We start from the raw sequence: 17457 nt of genomic DNA, 5'->3' as shown, positions 1-17457 counted from the left end.
TTTTTGGACAGTGGTGAAAATGGCAGGAAACTGTTGTCTACAGCAAAATGAATAGGTAAACACAGTGTTATCAGAGATTAGCCTAATGATGATGGATTGATATATGTTGACATTCATTGTTCAACATTTTGTAAATGTTTTAAACAGCTCTGTACACTTGGAGTTACTAATACAGTATTTTACCCTAAATTGATTAACATACTTTTCCAATTTACTACACTCTGCACGTCTTTCATGTAGTAAAATAACAGCTGATCAGTGTAAAAATTTGGTGTTACCTTGATGCCCCTAAATGTGACGTTGAAGAAATTGGAAACTCCCAAAGTATGTGTAGTAGCCACCAGAAAGATCGCGGGAGGCGCACATTGGCACGGCGCGTCACGGACGGTAGTTGCCGCAAGTAGAGTCCCGTCCACCAGAGGGCACGCGAGAATTCGGACGCGACCTCTGCCGGCATAACAACAACTCCGGCAGCACGGGCCGCGCCCAGTCAGTTAACATCGGGCATGACTAGGACACAGTCCCGGTCTACGCTAAGTGAAGTGCGACGTAAACGTGAACAGTGTTACTACACAATTGGCGACGAGTAGGGTCGTTCTTTCGCGTGTTGCGTCGTTGTTCCGGTTTCGCAGCTTCTCCACGGCATGGAGGATTTGGTGCGAGTTTTGGTTGCGCAGCAGACGGAACTCATGGCCACCATGAAACAAGTGCTTCCGGCGTTGCTCTCCACGCCGTCTGCTCCGGCGCCGTTCCCTCCTCCCTTTCCCCCGTATGACGGGACGGCGAAGGATTGGGACGCATATGAACATCGCCTTCGGCAGCATTTCCAGGCGTTTCATGTTGCCGATGCGGAGGTATGTCGTGCTCTCTTCTTGTCTTGGATATCTCCCTCGCTGTATCAAGTTTTGCGGCAGCTAGCGCCGTTGCAGGAACCCTCGTCCTTGTCTTTTGACGCATTGTGTTCATTGCTGTCTTCATATTATTGCCGCCGCACGCATGTTGTGGCGGCTAGGGTCGAGTTCTATCAATGCAAGAAACAGCCCCATCAGTCTTACCGGGAGTGGGCCGCTACCCTGCACGGTCTTAGTCGCAAGTGTCATTTTGTCACGGAGCAGTCGCGAGAGTCGTACGCCCACGTTATGGTACGCGACGTCATTGTTCGTTCGGCCCCTGATAGGGAGGTCCGGCAACGGGCCCTGCAGTTAGAAAACCCTTCCCTCGAGGAAGTCCTGTCCATTGCTCAATCGTATGCAGTCTCTCACGCAGCAGGTCAACAGCTGGAAGCGTGGTGCGACGTCGCGGAAGTTCAGGGCGGCGTGGCCGCGTCCACTGTCAGGGGTGGACGACGTGCGAGCGGTACAATCCGGCCGTTACGGCCGCTCCCGCACGGCGCGCAAACAGAATTCCGGCCGCCGGCCCCTGTTGCCGTCCTGTGCGTCGTGCTATATAAATCATGATCGGTCAGAGTGCCCCCAGCGTTGGGCCGTTTGTCGCAGATGTAATAGAAAAGGTCACATTGCTAAAGTTGCCGCTCAGCCTCAAAAGAATCGAAGGAAGCAGGTACAGAGGACATGGACGTTGACATTCAGGAAGTTTCATCGGGCCAGGCTCCCGACGCATCGACACGCAAACTCTTTATCGAGGTATCGGTTCGGTCGCGCCGGTTACAAGTACAAGTCGATACGGGCGCTGCAGTTTCGTTGTTGAATGCACAAACTTATTCCGACCTTGGATCGCCCCCGTTGGCGCCAGTTTAGCGGCGTCTACGCGGTGATGGTAAACAGTTCATTCCCCGACTGGGTCAATTCACTACCGACGTGACTTACTAATCAGTCACTCGACCTATTACTTTTATTGTTGTCAGTGATGCGAGCTCAGCTAACCTTTTTGGCCTGGATGCCTTTCAAGCTTTCGGTTTTTCTATCGCTGACTCCATACAGTTGGTCTCCGAAGACATTCCCTTTCAATCATTGGAATCTTTGATATCCGACTTTCCAGATATTTTTGAGGAGGGCCTGGGGCGTGTTTCAGATTTTGAAGCTCACTTAACGTTGAAGGCGTCGGCTCGCCCGCGTTTTCTACGCACGAGGCAGATCCCCTTGGCTCTCTTCCCGGGTCGACAGAAGCGTCCGATCCAACGCGTCGGTTTTGACCCGTGACGTAAGGGTATTGTCGTGTGTGACGTCATGACGGCGCGGAGTTTGGTTTGAGTGTGGCTGTCTCCAGTTCTGTTTTATCTTATTTTATTTACTTTTCTGATCTGTTCGTTCTATCTCGTGAGATTTTTTAAAATTTAAAAACACTTATTACTTATTTTAATTATGTTTCCTCGAATTTCTGTTTTAGTTTATTATATTTATCTTTCTGATCTGTTCGTTCTATCCCGTGAGATTTTTTAAAAAAAGACAAAAAACACTAATCAGCTACTGAAGCATCTATATCTTCTATGAGTTGCAGGGGTTACGACCCCTGGGGAGGTGGGTGGGTATTCATGCATGGCTGTCTTCACTTACACGTTGTAGCTACGCAAGGCGTCTAAATTTGTTTATATTTAGTTTGTCCTCCACCCAAAACACCCCATTTCCCGCGCTTTCCCATTAGTGTCATTAGGCTTCTTGTGGAAAGTGTGTGTGTTTGTTTTTGTTTCCGCCATATGTGTGACGTCATGGGTCAAAGCAGACGGGTGGGATCGGACGCTTCCGTATTTCCCTCTTCCCTCAGGTAAAGGAAGAGCTAGACCGGCTGACAGCCCTAGGGGTCGTTATTCCCATTTCTTCCAGTGAGTGAGCTTCGCCCCTCGTTATTATAAGGAAGCCCTCGGGAAAATTACGTCTTTGTGGCGATTTCAAGGCCACCATTAATTCCCAATTGGTGGTGGACACCTATCCTTTGCCTCGTGCGGATGAATTGTTCTCCTCCGTGGCGGGAGGCCAATATTTTTCGAAAATAGATCTGTCGGAGGCTTATCAGATACCACTTGATGAGGACTCCAAACAGTTGGTGGTCGTCAACACCCCATTTGGCCTTTACCAATACCAGCGGTTGGCCTTTGAAATATCCAGTGCCCTGGCGATATTCCAGCGTTATCTTGAGCATGTCATGTCGACAATTCCTCATTGTATTAATTACCTGGATGACATAATTGTCACAGGCCGCAGCACGAAGGAACACTTGCACAACCTTCGCACCCTCTTTCTCAAATTCAGGTCTGTGGGCTTGCGTTGCAACCTGCATAAGTCAACCGTCTTTCAACCATCCATTGAGTATGTGGGCTACACCATCTCTTGGCACGGTATCCAGCCACTAGGCAGTTTGGTCCAAGGTATTGTCAACCTTCCTCGACCCGCTTCGCTGAAAGTTACAAGCTTTTTTAGGCAAGATAGCCTATTACCACCGGTTCATTCCAAGGGCTTCCACTATAGCCCACCCCCTGTACTGCCTTCTGCACAAGGGCGTTCCTTTCGATTGGTCGCCTGCATGCGAGCGAGCGTTAACCTCGTTGAAGGGCCTCCTCACGTCAGCCCCTTGTTTGGCTACTTCTGATCCCCATAAGCCGTTGGTCCTGGCTACAGATGCTTCGCAGTATGGGGTGGGGGCGGTCCTGGCCCATCGCAACGCAGATGGTTCCGAGCAACCACTGGCGTTTGCGTCTAAAACGCTTAGTCCCGCGCAGGCCCATTACTCCCACGTGCAAAAAGAGGCTTTGGCCATTGTCTACGCTGTTACCAAGTTGCACCCTTTCTTGTATGGCACGAAGTTTCAGTTAATCACTGACCATAAGCCGTTAATATAGTTTTTTGGCCCTGCCTCTGATTCCAGATAGGGCAGCCCACAGACTACAGCGCTGGGCCTTGTTCCTCTCTAAGTACCATTATGACATTCATTTTCGCCCTACCGGACAGCATGCCAATGCCGACGCTCTTTCCCGTCTTCCGGTGGGCCCGGATCCTACGTTCGATCGCGAGGAGATTATGTGTTTTCATTTGGATGTGGCGTCCCGCCAAGCGGTTGGTGGCTTCCCAATCACTAGTTCTCGAGTCGCCAGGGAAACGGCAGCTGACCCGGTTCTCCAGCAAGTTGTTCGCCTCATTCAGCAGGGGTGGTCATCCCGCCCTCTGGGCCGGGACTTGGACCCTCTTCGTAATTATTTTCTTCTACGGGACCGCCTCTCGGTCTTGGAAGGCGTTCTCCTTCTGGCTACCGATGATACAGCTCCTCGCGTGGTTGTTCCTGCAAGTTTACGACGGGAGGTCCTCACGTTATTACATGCGGGGCACTGGGGTGTTTCCCGTACTAAACCCTTGGCTCGCAGACATGTGTACTGGCCCGGTATTGACAGAGAAATTGAGCACTTGGTGGCCGCCTGTTCCCAGTGTGCGAGCCAACAAGCATCTCCCAGGGCAGCGTTCTCTTCATGGCCGCCGGCAACCCATGCATGGGAACGTGTTCACATCGATTTTGCGGGCCCGTTTCTCAACGGTTTTTGGCTCATTGTCATTGATGCTTATTCCCGATTCCCATATGTGGTTCGCTGCTCCTCAACCACTTCAGAAGTTGCAATCCAGGCACTGGCAAAAATCTTTTCTGTGGAAGGTCTGCCAATCACCCTGGTCTCGGACAGTGGACCGCAGTTAATTTTGCAGACCTTCCAGGATTTTTGTAGGCGCTTTGGTATTCGGCACGTTGCTCTCCCCCCCTTCCATCCACAATCGAATGGGGAAGCCGAGCGCATGGTGCGCACACTTAAGACGCAGATGAAAAAGTATGTGCACGAATTTCCTGCGGAGGAAGCATTGACGTTTTTCTTGACGGCATACCGGACCACACCAATGGGAGAACGCAGCCCCGCAGAGCTCCTCCATGGGCGTCAACCTCGGACTCTCCTGCACCTCCTCCGGCCTGGTCCTCGCCAGTCTTCACAAAACGGAGTACCTGGCTTTCCACTGGGTATGTCGGTCTGGGCCCGTGGGTTTGGTCGCAATCCACATTGGATACCAGCGGTGGTCCTGCGCCGAAATGGCCGCTGGCTCTATACCTTGCAGGCGGGGGACCGGGTGGTACATCGTCACCAAAATCAGCTACGTCCACGTTAAAGCACCCACCCTCCGCCCTCTAGGACACCGGCTTCCCCCATTGCCGGCACCTGTGTTGGTTTCACAGGGGACGTTGCCTCCTTTCCCCGCTGTGCCTCTGCCGCACTGCGATGGTTCTCAGCCTTGGCAGCCTCCAGTAGCTCCAGCACCGGCATCGCCATCGTCCGAGATGCCCCAGCGAGAGCCAGCCCCCCTAGCAGGCCCGGTTTTTCAGGAGGTTGGTTCACCTGTGGTCGTCCTTTTCCCTTCGTCCCCGCCACTGGGTCTTGCCCCTCCCGGGGTGGAACAGGATCCGGAGTTGGACAGCTTGTCGCCCGTTCTGTCCCGGGCTCCGGTTGTGGGACGACGGGGGCCTCTTCATGTGGGTCACTTCCAGCCGTATTCGAAGGTTCCGGCTCGAGGGTTGGCAGATCCCCTCGACTCTGGCCATCCAATGGGTGTGGAGGTCATGGCTCCTGCCCGACGCTCCTTCTGACGCAGTGGATCACAGTGGCTTTACCCTCCGAAGGAGGAGGAGTGTAGTAGCCACCAGAAAGATCGCGGGAGGCGCACATTGGCACGGCGCGTCACGGACGGTAGTTGCCGCAAGTAGAGTCCCGTCCACCAGAGGGCACGCGAGAATTCGGACGCGACCTCTGCCGGCATGACAACAACAACAACAACTCCGGCAGCACGGGCCGTGCCCAGTCAGTTAACATCGGGCATGCCTAGGACACAGTCCCGGTCTACGCTAAGTGAAGTGCGACGTAAACGTGAACAGTGTTACTACAGTATGGCTTTTGAATCATAGGCACATTTGAAGAAAGAAAACATTTTGGTTATTTTATTTTGATTTTATATTTTGGTTCCTTCTCTTACAAGTGTCTGGGGTTTCAATTTTGTTCCACTGAAGCCTTAATATACAACCAGAGTTTATCAGGGTTTTGAGACAGGCTCCGTGACAATATTTTACTCATAACAACTTGAAGGCTTCATCCATTGCCCCCTCTAGTAGCTGAACATGTTTAATTTAACTCTGTCTATAGGCAGAGTTATGGTTTGTTTTGTATCTATTGTACAGGGACACTATTTTGTAGAAGCTTCTGATATTGTTTGTGTACCAAGGAGGATATCTACCGTCATTAAGTATTCTGCTAAGTGCGTATATTTCTATAGCTTGTTCAGCTATTCACTTAAACTGGATTGACTGTTCCCTCTGTGTTCACTGTCTGAATCAAATGATACTAGCTTCTGTCTGAGAAATAATTTGATCTCCTTCTTATCACTTTTACCAAACATTTGGATATTTTTTGCATACTTACGTATGGTTGGAACACAGAATTATAGAACAGTATCATAGACGTCCATCTGCTATGGGATCCTAATATGTCTGCCTGTCTGCCTGCCTGCCTGTCTGCAGGGATTACAGCGCATATTTTGTGATCAAACATTCTGGCACATCCTGAGGTAAAGAAAAGTCTCTCGAAGAAACATCATGGACTCAGAGAAACCACGTGCGAGAAACAGTGCTTGCTTTATATGACTAAATGAATATGGGCTAATAGATCCTGATACGTTATACTGGCTGGTGATTGTTCAACAGAAAGAGAGTAACATGCATGGCAGCTCTCTTTAAACCTGGATAGATGTGAGACGATGCATGACCAAAGAGAGAGAATCCAATATTACCCCATTATGAACACTCTGAACATGTCGCATCATAATAAGATTTTTGAGGTTACACAGAGAATCAGTAGTAGGAAAGGCAACTAAAAGTAGTAGATTTTTTGGAATGGTTCTGGGAAAATAAAGTGTATCTGTAGGACGATTGAGGACAATGTGACTGATCCTATACAACAGTTTGACCAATTCTAGAGTAATGGTAAAGTGTTTGGAGTTGTAATGAAGGCATGACAGCAGACATTAAGTGATCTCGGAGACGTGCTGCCAGGATCACAACAGTTCAATATCCCATATAAAAATGTAATAGGAATGCTTGGGGAATGTAAATATGAATCCATGAGAGGGATAAGGGGGTGTAAAGAGACATGCAGACAGTCATTTTTTCCTGCACTCAGTTCATGAATGGGATGAAAACTGATAGGAAAGGCAAGTGGTCGACTCTGGTTTATTGGGAGCATTTTACGAAAGAGAGGTTCAGCTGTATAAGAGACCACACACAGGAGACTGGTGCGACCTATTGTTGACTGCTGTGATTGTTTGGGATCCCTACCAGGTTGGACTGAAGGAAGACATCAATGCAATTCAGAGGAGTTCCGCTAGATTTATTACTAGTAGTTTCAAATGAAATGTATGTGTTACGGAAATGCTTTGGGAACTCAAATGGGTGTTCTTTTTGGGAAACACTATTGAGAAAATTTAGAGCACTGGCATTTGAAGTGACTGTCTAATGATTCTGCTGCTCCAACATACATCACATGTAAAGATCACGAAGATAAAATATGAGAAATTAGGGCCCATACAGAGGCGAGCAGAGAGTCGTTTTTTCATTACTCTATTTGTGTGTGGAACAGGAGGAGAAATGACAAGTAGAGGTACAGGGTACCCTCTGCCACACACCTTACGGTGGCTTGCGGAGTATCTTTTTGGATATAAATCTGACTAGCCATCCCTCATTGACAAGTGGTAGGTGGACCCCTCTGCTTTTAAGGGGAGTTAGAACAGATCTCCCCCCCTCCTCCACATTGAATGAAATGATACATGTATCACTTATAAACTCATATGGGAAGTATTTTATTTTATTTTTTTAATATAATCTACACTGGTTGAAAATGTTAAAATTTCTACGTGCATTGCTTCAAGATCTAATAAAATCGGTAATTTTTTTTTAATATAGAGGACTGTGGATTGCTGTGTTACAAAGGTTAAATTGCATGTTTGTATTGGTAGCACTGTCAAAAACAGTATCGTATCATTTCATAGTATAAGTACCCACTGTATGTCAAAATGCTAATGTTTTTCTGAAGAAAAGTGACAAGTAGATTGGTAAATTTCTCAAAAAGTAAAGTATGATGCCAAAATGAAGTGTTTTTAAGAAACGTGGGTTTCATGGTAATAGATTTTCAAATAAAGGGAAACATTGTGTTCAACATGTGGCATGTGAAGTTACAGACAATGAAATACAGGCAAACTCGTCAGTATCTAGATTAGTTTTTCTTTTCGTTCCATAGATCCGTGCTAAGGAGATCCTCGTGGATGTGGAATATGTTTATTTTTTGTTTTGTTTTTAAAAGCTGAAATAACTATTAATAGTATGAATGTACACAATACATCCTGGACCTGATTCATGCTGCAATTACCACAGTGCCCAGTACCCAAACAGTTCATACAGCCATGAACATTCCACCCCAGCAGCAATCATGGCTATCATAAAACCTATTTACAGAGACCTGGCAAATCTTGAATTACTGCAGAAGTGTCTGCATGGTCAGACTCAAAATCCCAATTCGTCGTTCGATAATCTTATATAGACTCGCTTACCAAAAAATGTTTTTGTTGGAATGCAGACACTAAAGTGGGAGTCAGTGATACTGTTACTGCTTTTAATGATGGCAACATTGGTAGGGTGAAAGTGCTACAGCATATGGGAATTAATCCTGGAGCAAACTGCATCACAGAACTTGAATGGATGGATAATGTTCACATTGATAAAGCAGGGTATGCAGCACAATTGGCCACTAAGGAGTCCAGAACGAAGGAAAGGAGAAAAAACTTGGAAAAAAATCAAGGACGATATATAGTATGGTGCAGGGTGCTTCTTAAGCATATATCGAGTTAGTCTTTTGAAACTTAAGAAGCCGTTCCTGAAAATTTACATTTTCTATTGCATTTTCCCTAAATCTCAGAAACCACTTCGAGTAGAGTATTCAAATTTTCAGGAAGCAATAACGTACACATACTGAGTCTACTGAACTAAAAGAACATAATGTTATGTATAATTAAAAATATTTAGAATAACAAAAAAAAGTACACAATTTTGACCATGTAATTAAAAATTTGTATTTCAGAAAGCAGTGGCATTTCAATGCAATTATTGTAATCCAGAAGACTCTGAACATAAAGTTTAATGTTCTGTAAAAGTTCCATGTCAGTGGCTACAGTGGTTCCTGAAATACAGGGAAGCCAAGTTACTAAATTTAACGTTGTCGGGATAGGGTGTTCCAACTCCCCTTAAATAGCACTTCAAGATCTGGTGCCATTTTATGAACATTCTTGCAAGGAATCACCAATCTACACTACTGGCCATTAAAATTGCCACACCATGAAGATGATGTGCTACTGACGTGAAATTTAACTGACAGGAAGAAGATGCTGTGATATGCAAATGATTAGCTTTTCAGAGCATTCACACAAGGTTGGCACCAGTGGCGACACCTACAACGTGCTGACATGAGGAAAGTTTCCAACCGATTTCTCATACTCAAACAGCAGTTGACCAGTGTTGCCTGGTGAAATGTTGTTTGTGATGCCTCGTGTAAGGAGGAGAAATGCATACCATCACATTTCTGACTTTGATAAAGGTTGGATTGTAGCCTATCATGATTGTGGCTTATCTTATTGCAATATTGCTGTTAGCGTTGGTAGAGATCCAATGACTGTTAGCAGAATATGGAATTGGTGGGTTCAGGAGGGTAATATGGAACGCCGTGCTGGATCCCAACGACCTCGTATCACTAGCAGTCGAGAAGACAGGCATCTCATCCGCATGGCTGTAACGGATCGTGCAGCCATGTCTCGATCCCTGAGTCAACAGATGGGGACGTTTGCAAGACGACAACCATCTGCACGAACATTTCGACGACATTTGCAGCAGCATGGACTATCAGCTCGGAGACCATGGCTGCGGTTACCCTTGATGCTGCATCACAGACAGGAGCGCCTGCGATGGTGTACTCAACGACGAACCTGGGTACACAAATGGCAAAACGTCAATTTTTCGGATGAATCCAGGTTCTGTTTACAGCATCATGATGGTCGCATCCGTGTTTGGCGACATTGTGGTGAATGCACATTTGAAGCATGTATTCGTCATCGCCATACTGGCGTATCACCCGGTGTGATGGTATGGGGTGCCATTGGTTACACGTCTGTCACCTCTTGTTTGCATTGACGGCACTTTGAACAGTGGATGTTACATTTCAGATTTGTTACGACCCGTGGCTCTACCCTTCATTCGATCCTGCGAAACCCTACATTTCAGCCGGGTAATGCACGACCGCATGTTGCAGGTCCTGTACGGGCCTTTCTGGATACAGAAAATGTTCAACTGCTGCTCTGGCCAGCACATTGTCCAGATCTCTCACCAATTGAAAATGTCTGGTCAATGGTGACCGAGCAACTGGCTTGTCATAATACGCCAGTTACTACTCTTGATAAACTGTGGTATCATGTTGAAGCTAAATGGGCAGCTGTACTTGTACACGCCATCCAAGCTCTGACTCAATTCCCAGGTGTATCAAGGCTGTTATTACGGCCAGAGGTGGTTGTTCTGGGTACTGATTTCTCAGGATCTATGCACCCAAATTGCGTGAAAATGTAATCACATGTCAGTTCTAGTATAATATATTTGTCCAATGAATACCCATTTATCATTTGTATTTCTTCTTGGTGTAGCAATTTTAATGGCCAGTAGTGTATCATAGATATATTTTGAAGTCTGATGTATGTATTTTGGAGTCCTCTGTAGCAGTTGGATAGTCTCTCTCCTTCTGTGTGCAAATCATACTGGTTTCTGCTTTAACAGATACTGGTTTCTGATCCAGTTCTTCCATGTAACTCAAAACTAGCATCCCATGGTTATTTCCAAAGACAATGCTACAAATTGTGAGGTTAGTCATAATACCAGGGACGGGGCTCTTTGCGTTCACCTTCCCAAACAGTTGTGAGAAGGATCCAAGTATGGCCTCAGGCATTGCTTTTTTCGACATAGCTGGTTGCACATTGTGACCTCAACTGCTGTTGACATGGCCTCTTTGTTATGACACCTCAGGCATGTACACTGAGTGCACATAGTTCCCCTTTCTGACACTTGCTGCAATTATTCACTGCATGTTTTATTTGCCAATGGCTAATGGACCTCTCCACCACCTCATTTTCTTTGGCCTGACATGTGATGTACAATATGTGATCAAAAGTATCTGGAAGTGACTTAAAAGTTCATGGTGCCCTCCATCGGTAATGCTGGAATTCAATATGTTGTTGGCCCACCCTTAGCCCTAGGATGACAGCTTCCACTGTCACAGGCATATATTCAGTCAGAAGCTGGAAGGTATCTTGGGGAATGGGAGTTTATTCTCCATAGAGTGCTGCACTGAGGAGAGGTGTCGATGTCAGTCGGTGAGGCCTGGCACGAAGTTGGCGTTCCAAAACATCCCAAAGGTGTTCTATAGGATTCAGGTCAGGACTCTGTGCAGGCCAGTCCATTACAAGATGTTATTATCGTGCAACCACTCTGCCATAGGCCGTGCACAAATGAACAGGCGCTCAATAGTGTTGAAAGATGCAGTCACCATCCCCGTATTGCTCTTCAGCAGTGGGAAGCAAGAAGGTGCTTAAAACATCAATGTAGGCCTGTGCTGTGATTGTCCCATGCAAAACAACAATGGGTGCAAGCCTCCTCCATGAAAAACACAACCACACCATAATACCTCCGCCTCTGAATATTATTGCTGGCACTACACATGCTGGCAGATGATGTTCACTGGGCAATCGCCATACCCACACCCTGCCATCGGGTTGCCCCATTGTGTGCTGTGATTCGTCACTCCACACAACATTTTTCCACTGTTCAAGCATCCAATGTTTACGTTCCTTACACCAAGCGAGGCGACGTTTGGCATTTACTGGCGTGATGTGTGGCTTATGAGCAGCTACTCGACAACGAAATCCAAGATTACTCACCTCCAGCCGACCTGTCATAGTACTTGCAGTGGATCCTAATGCAGTTTGCAATTCCTGTGTGATGGTATGCCTATTACACATTACTACCTTCAACTGTCAGTGAACCCTGCCAGTCAACAGACGAGGTGGGCTTGTACGCTTTTGTGCTGTACGTGTCCCTTCACGTTTCCACTTCAGTATCACATAGAAAACAGTGGACCTAGGGATGTTTAGGGGTGTGGAAATCTCGCGTACAGACTTATGATGCAAGTGACACCCAATCATCTGACCACATTTGAAGTCTATGAATACCGTGGAGTGCTCCATTCTGCTCTCTCACGATGTCTAATGACTGCTGTGGTCACTGATATGGAGTACCTGGCAGTAGGTGGCAGCACAAGGCACGTAATATGAAAAATGTATGTTTCTGGGGGTGTCCCTATGCTTCTGATCACATAGTGTATATGGCTTACCAACTGCATAAGTATATTACACTGGCTCAGATCCTTGTCAGTTTCTGACAGCACTTTATACATGTTTGGAAGGGAACTGCGCATTGGTGGATGTTGTATTCTGGACTCTTTCCCTTCATTGCTATCCTGTACATTGTACCGCCACACACATTGAACTGGATGGACATGTTGCAAGAAACTTTCATGGAAAGGAAACAGCATTTGTGAGATTACATAATATTGTGAGTAGTTTGAACATCATAGGTAAATTCATTTTAATAGTTCTCCCAGCACACCCATTTGCAACAGCTTTCAGCTGCAAAAGTCGAAGCACCTTTCAAGTAAGCACAGATTTCAGCTGACTCATTCTCGTTGGGTTCTATTCTATTGAATGTATAATCCACAATTATACTAAGGAGTCTCATGGAAGAACACTGGCAGGTTAAATAAAATGCCCGACAGTAGCAAATGAAACCAAAAACTTGTGTGTGCAAGCTTCAGAAATATGCACCAAATTAAAAATAAATAAATAAATAAATAAAATAAATAAAAATGATAAATAAAAGGTTAAACAAACCATGTCCCCTATTTGAATTGCAGTTCTACAGAACATCTAGATTGAATCTGTTTGCTGAAAATTTAAGGCATTTTATATTTGAGGCTTGACAATGGACAAAAGACATAGCGCTAATTACATAAACAAACATAGAGACTACAGGAAATTATCTTCTGAAACAATATAGAAGTGCATTCATTAGTAAAGTACTCCAGTGAAGGTCATATAATGCAGAACACACAATACTTGTAAAATATAAAAAAGTCTCGTAATATGTATTTAACCTTATTACCATTAGTGAAAAAGTAAAGAGATACAACTGTCACATTTTGTAAGATGCTGGAATGTTGATCTGCACTAAGCATTATTCTGTTGTAGTGAAGGTTGCCATTTACTAATGTAATGCAGTGATTGCAAATGTGATGTAATTGGGAGTGTTAGTAGTACATGTAGTAAGATGCTAGAATGTTCATTTGGACTAAGTAACAATTTTGTTGTAATGAAGGTTCCCATGTTCCACGCCCAGGAGGATTCCCTCTTTCATGGGTCTATGGAATAAATAATTAATCTAATCTAATTTTCTAATGTAAAGCAGTTATTGCAAATGTAATACAAATGGAAGGGGTGGGGATATTGGTAGCTGAAAAAGTAAATAACAAGAAACTGAAAAATGTACTAAAAGTAAGGACAGATAGTATGATGTCGCATGAGGAATGATAGAGTAATTCAACTTTACATATAAAAGTATTCAAATACGAAGTCTTTTGTTTCTAAAATCATAACTATTGCCTTTTCTTAAAACATTTACATTATTATTGTGTCCTGATCAGTAAAAGTAAACACATTTCACTGATTTTTTAATATCATCATCATTACATTACCTTTTGTTCCTGTATGTATAAAGCATTTCCTCCAAAATTAATTTTCAAACTCTTGTTGTTATCTCTGACAGTGTGTAGCAAATTATTGCAGAATGCTAGCAAGAGTGGAATGACAACAATTTCTGATTGGAATGAGTCTGAGTGAATGAATGTAGAGTATACCGGTGTACAAATTTTTAATTATTTTGCAACTAATCAGAGATGAGAGCAATTTTCCATAAAAAACATCACGTGAATTCAAAGTTTTAAATGCCCTTTATTTTTGTGTTTAACAGAAATTTTAGCTTGACATATACTGTTTTACCCGATTGTAAGATGAGGTTTTTTCCCAAATTCATCATTCAGAAAATATTGAGTGGTCTTACAATTGAAGATCAAGCTATTGCTGCCGAGGTCAATGTTTTTATATTGTTCAATAGATTAATATAGAGGTCGTCTCACGTTAAATGATGAAGCTTTGGCTATTGAGCTTGTGTACAAATTTATTTTGGACAATCCTCAAGGGTAGGGCATATCACACAATACTTGCCTTCGAATAGGCTTGAGATTTCCTGATATACACGATACACCAAAGCACTCTATACAGTATCAAACTTGCTCGAACAAACACGTGATATTTGGCTCGTGGTGCTAGTGCAAGAGATTGTGAGAAACAATGAACTAGCCACTACAATAGTCTGACGCTATGCTTAAAAATTGACAGTTTTGTGAAACACAGGAGGCAATAACATTAAATTCTATCAACTCACAACCTTTTGTTGTCTTCAACGGATTTGCAGTAAAAGCTGTCTTACATGTATGGATATCGTATACATACATTTATGTGGCTTTTTAATTAAAGATAACAATCACAGGCAAAAATCTAATCCTCAAAAACAATTACTTGATTCCAAACCCAAGTCAATGTCTTATTTGGTTATGGGAAGGTAATAATTTATGAAGTGCTTTGCAGATGAGAAATTTGGTTGCTGTACACGTATTAGAATACTGGAGAAAATCGTTACCCGCTTTTAATCAGGCTTAGAACAAGAAGACATTCAGATGAAAAGAGAAGGAAAATTAATCCAGAATGAAATGTCCAATAAATGAAATAAATCATTAAAATGGACTGTCATTGTTGTCACAATAATAAAGTACGGTGTAAAGACCTGTTATGGAGATAGCAGACAGACAGACAGACAGACATCACAAGATTGGAAGATGAGCGGAAGTTCAAGAATTGGACTGAATAGTGATTGCGATCATATATTTCTGTATTAGTTGCAGTTGTTACATATGACCTGCACCCTAGAAGATATTGCCGTCCATGTTCATTGTTGCTCAACTCCAGCACAATGGAAAGTTCAAGGGAGCAGTGACCCAGCTTGGCTGAGAACTGCAATGAGTGTTGAGCAGCCAGAAATTTGTCACACTTTGGCTTTTTATGAACATCTACCATGTTTGAACTGCAGTTTTCCTGCATCCATTTGTACTCAGAATCAAGTTGTCCTTAAAATTGTATAAATACTCAATGATAGCGTACATTTTTGCAAGAGATGCTAAAAGTGTATTGGGGGCCAGTGGCGTACTTACATGTTTCATGCAGCAATGTTGTCAATGCTTACTGTGCAGTGTGATGGGAACAATTGGAGGTGTGTCAGCTCAAGCTGCTGGTTCTACACAGTCAACGAGAGTGGCACACAGACTGCATGCTTGGAAGCAAGAGACGTTGTAACATTCTCGCATCAGTATAGAAAAGAAATCTGCTGTGTGTCCAGTAAAAAATAACTGTGTTCTCAGGTCCCATCATAACCACCACCTCAGAAATCGCAACATATTCGGAAGAAACAGCCAAATATTTGTGACAATGGAGATATACATTTCATAGCTGTCCTGTTTGGATTTTGTTGTTGTTGTTGGTGGTGGTGGTGATTAAAAATAGTGATACCACAGACAACAGGCTAAATAAACGAAAAAAGCAGTGAAGACCAAAATTAATGTAAACAATTTCCTTTCATTTATTTTATTTCTCCTTGTATTATCAACCTGTAGAATCAATAAATGGCATAAATTTAGAATAAATGTAATGTTAACTTTTTAGACAGATCCCTTACATCAGCAAAAGTTTGTAATTTTGATCAGTCAATGTATGCTAAAAAATAAATTTTTCTCAAGGAACCTCTTAAAAAAGGGGTCGTCTTACACTTGGGTAAGTACAGTATATCAAAACTGTAGTTTCATTGTTTTTATATATAATTTTTTAAATCAATCCTGTCTGCAGGTTTTTCAATTCTGTCTTGAGTATAAACTGCAAATGGAATAATACTTGATTTGTGCTTGCTTTTAGTAAACAGTTGATTTAAATAGTTAGCCTAGAGCTGTGGGAAGGTACTCTCAATGTAAGTCTTTGTGTTTCAGGTTCTGTACAGTGCCAAAAATGCAGTTCACCGCAGCAAGTTTGGAACTGAAATGCCGTGGTCATATAACGATTAAGACGTAAAGATGGGTAATGCAGTTTTCATAGCTTTAACAAAACTGCTTTTTACTTTTAATGTAATAATGACTGATAAGATACTTTTAAGATGGTTCTATGTATTAACAGAAGACAAAGACCTATTTGCTTTTTTATAGTGTGCAAATGTATTATTTTTCCTTGTAATACTCTATTTTGGAATGTACAGCCTTTTTGTACTTGAGAATATGTACCTGCCATTCTTAATACAAAATTAAGAATGATGCTCTCTCTCTGTGTTAATTATTACATCCTTAAGTTCCCTTCCAAATCAAGACAAATTTTAGTATTAGTTGAAGTCAAAGAGGAACATGGTAGTAATTCTGAATAATGTATTTCATTCAGTCTGAGAATACTAGTAAGGAGTTATTTGTTGTTGCAAATGGCACCACAGTAGGAAGCTTCTACATTCCAAATTTTGGACATCAACAAATAAGGCAACTTCTGAAGATTACCTACAGATGTCCCGTTCCTGACAAAAGTATTGAGTTGGCTTGTAGGTTCATAGCATTTTCTCATAAGTTTAATAGGTACAACAGTTCACTATTTACAATAGTCTGCCAATGCAGGGGTAACTTTTCGATTCTTTGACTGTAGAAACCATATGGTTTTGAGGCAAATTACTCATCAGGTCTTGTTCAGAGCACATCCGGAAAAGAAGTTCCTTGAAGGTTGATCGATAGAGAGTAGGAAAGATAAAAATCTGAGGGTGCAAGACCAGGTAAATAAGATGGGTGCGGAATAACTTCTACACCTTGGGGGAGAAATTCGTAGTACACCACACCGTCGCTGTTTCACCAGCTGCAAGACATTATCTGCACAAAGAAACCATTTCTCGTCACCAGTAATGGTACAGGATAGGAATGCTCAGTAAACCAGTTGATGACGAGGAAGCAGAGATACACTTACGACTACCCATGAGTTTTTATGATTTAGCATAAAACATTCATACACTTGATTTTTGAACCTTCCCTGCTGCATGCAAATGTCGTACGATAATGGAATGATTGCAGTTCATCGCATTTGCCAGTTTTTGAGCATGCTTCTGTAGATCATTGTGGATTAATACATTTAAACGATCTTCATCAAACCTCGAAGGTCTTTC

The 17457-nt window shown here is 43.4% G+C and overlaps 1 protein-coding gene across 6 annotated transcripts in view; it reads left to right on the top strand.

Moving 5' to 3' along the window:
- Positions 1-16576, top strand: part of LOC124802797 (histone deacetylase 6) — a 345030-nt gene extending 328454 nt beyond the window's left edge. For all 6 annotated transcript variants that reach the window (XM_047263842.1, XM_047263812.1, XM_047263803.1 and 3 more), the window contains one exon: positions 16259-16576. In XM_047263842.1, coding sequence (XP_047119798.1) covers positions 16259-16333 — 75 coding nt within the window. In that variant the 3' untranslated portion in view covers positions 16334-16576. The remainder of the gene's footprint in view (positions 1-16258) is intronic.
- Positions 16577-17457: the final 881 nt, after the last annotated feature.

This window comes from Schistocerca piceifrons, chromosome 1, assembly GCF_021461385.2.
Source record: "Schistocerca piceifrons isolate TAMUIC-IGC-003096 chromosome 1, iqSchPice1.1, whole genome shotgun sequence".
Lineage (NCBI taxonomy): Eukaryota > Metazoa > Arthropoda > Insecta > Orthoptera > Acrididae > Schistocerca > Schistocerca piceifrons.
This window is presented reverse-complemented; position numbering and strand designations above follow the sequence as displayed.